Here is a 2230-nt window from a genome sequence, read left to right on the forward strand (position 1 = left end):
GTTCAGCTCCTGTTCGTTATTCACCACAAAGATCTGCAGCACAGACATTAAATATTATCAACTGCTTTACTGGCTAAATGAATTGAATGGTTTTAAAATTGAATATCATCCAAAAGTAACAATCAATCCAGTGCAGTGCACAGATATCTGGGAATATTCAGGCTTAGTTTGTAAAACGTGCTGCATTGCTGGCTTACCGCTGGCACTCTGGGATAGCTGCCCCAGTGGTCAAAGGAGGGGGCATTACAGCCGCAGCGTCCCGGGCTGCCAGGATGTCCCTTCTCTCCTTTCTGTCCTACCATGTACAGTCCTGGAGGAGAGGTAAACAACATTAAGCCGAAGGCATAAATGTCCCTCCATGTGATGCAAAGTAATGGAGTGATTTCAAGAGCTACTAACCCTGGCCCTCATCTATCACGAAGAGAAAGCAATTGAGTTAATATGCACAGAAACCAAAACAAGACAGCAGCTGTCCTGTGAATAAAGTGATGACATAATGTTTGGAATTCTGCAAGAAGCTTGGCCGCTCCGGCCGTCAGTCAAGGACATGATGTCATGGCTTCAGTCTCCTTTGGGGCTTCTGTTTCAGTCATGGATCAGGTTGCTTCTGAAGCTAAATAGACCAGTGGTGGGATTTCCTACAGTGATTTAAGATCCATGTGCTTCACTGTCTGCACATGGCGAATGCTGCAATATCACCATGTGATCTTGACAGAGCCGTTACCACTATTGACATTGAAGGGGACAAGACACCCACCCCCCACACCTCCCAGTAATTAGAAATGGCCAAATTTTCTTAATTTTAATTAATTTTTTTTTTTTAAATAAAAATAAATGTAAAAATTTAAAATTACATTTATTTTCATTTACTTGATTAATTTTATGTTCTAAATTTTCCAAGCAATTTTCCCAAAGAAACTATACTTTTTTAGAGACCACAAGAGATTTGAGAACTATTAGCACTTGTATGCAAATTTAATACCTGAGGCGGGCAAACCAGGAGGGCCAGGGTGACCAAGGGAGCCCTGAGGGCCTGCAGGACCCATGGGTCCAGTTGTACCAATGTCACCTTTTGCACCCTGCATCAGAAATCAATAATAACGGTCATTTATTTCCAATGCTTTTGCACTGTTATCATGTTGTTATTATGTGTTTGGGGCTGGATCACCTGCTTTCCTCTTTTTCCTGGGCGGCCGGTGGGTCCCCTGTTCCCTGAGCTTCCAGGTTCTCCTTTTGGGCCCATTTCACCCTGAGAAATTATTTTAAAATCACATATAAGATTGCCTTTGTTTCATTATGTTAACAAATAATAGACCAATTCTTTTTATATATAATACTAACTACGCCATAACTTAAAAAAATATATTTCTAATAATATGAAATAATAATATTTTCAGAACCTTCTGGCCAAGCATTCCAGGAAGACCCATTGATCCCTGAAACAGTACAGAAATGTAAAAAAAATGATGGATTAGACTAGTTACAATTTGCAGAATAAAACTAATTGCACTATGGTAACTTACCTTGTCACCTTTTAAGCCAATTTCACCTCTGAAACCTTGTGAGCCCTAACAGGACAAGATCGAAACAGCAAAAGAATAACTTAACGATGAACAACTGGGGTACAAAATTAAAGAATTAACTGAATGATAAGTGAGTTCAGAGAGGTAACTCACTTTTTCTCCCTTATGTCCAGGTAAGCCCTGCAATAAATGAACAATATTCAGCGAACAGGGTACAGTATTTTATGTCCATATGACAAGGCAGTATGACTGTAAGAGTCCTAATTCAGGAAAAAAAAAAAAATGCTGTCCAGACCTTGGGTCCAATTGGTCCTCTTGCCCCTGGCATTCCCATCAGCCCAGGGTCACCTTTCTCCCCCTGTTAAAAACACAGGGGTCACAGGAATAACATTGTCATGGTTTCCAGAAAAATATTAAGGAGCTCAACTGTTTTCAACACTGATAATAATCAGAAATGTTTCTTGAGCACAATTCAGCATATTAAAATGACTTCTAAAGGATCATGTGACACTGATGACTGGAGTAATGGCTGCTGAAAATTCAGCTTTTCTATCAGAGTAATAAATTACATTTGAAAACATATTAAATTAGAAGACTATTTTAAACTGTATATTTAGTGCTGTCAAATGATTAATCACGATTAATCGCATTCCAAAATAAAAAATTTTGTTTACATAATATATGTATGTGTACTGTGTATATTTATT

At 38.6% G+C, this 2230-nt stretch overlaps 1 protein-coding gene across 1 annotated transcript in view; it reads right to left on the minus strand.

The window, feature by feature from the left end:
- The window catches only part of LOC107685587 (acetylcholinesterase collagenic tail peptide-like), a 30787-nt gene that overhangs the window by 9049 nt on the left and 19508 nt on the right, over positions 1–2230 (minus strand). Inside the window, exons 9-16 of the mRNA XM_016482235.1 lie at positions 1819–1881; positions 1677–1703; positions 1524–1568; positions 1401–1436; positions 1169–1249; positions 983–1079; positions 198–310; positions 6–33 (exon numbers count right to left, since the gene is read on the minus strand). Coding sequence (XP_016337721.1) covers positions 6–33; positions 198–310; positions 983–1079; positions 1169–1249; positions 1401–1436; positions 1524–1568; positions 1677–1703; positions 1819–1881 — 490 coding nt within the window. The remainder of the gene's footprint in view (positions 1–5; positions 34–197; positions 311–982; positions 1080–1168; positions 1250–1400; positions 1437–1523; positions 1569–1676; positions 1704–1818; positions 1882–2230) is intronic.

This window comes from Sinocyclocheilus anshuiensis, unplaced genomic scaffold, assembly GCF_001515605.1.
Source record: "Sinocyclocheilus anshuiensis isolate Anshui unplaced genomic scaffold, SAMN03320099.WGS_v1.1 scaffold185, whole genome shotgun sequence".
Classification (NCBI taxonomy): Eukaryota; Metazoa; Chordata; class Actinopteri; order Cypriniformes; family Cyprinidae; genus Sinocyclocheilus; species Sinocyclocheilus anshuiensis.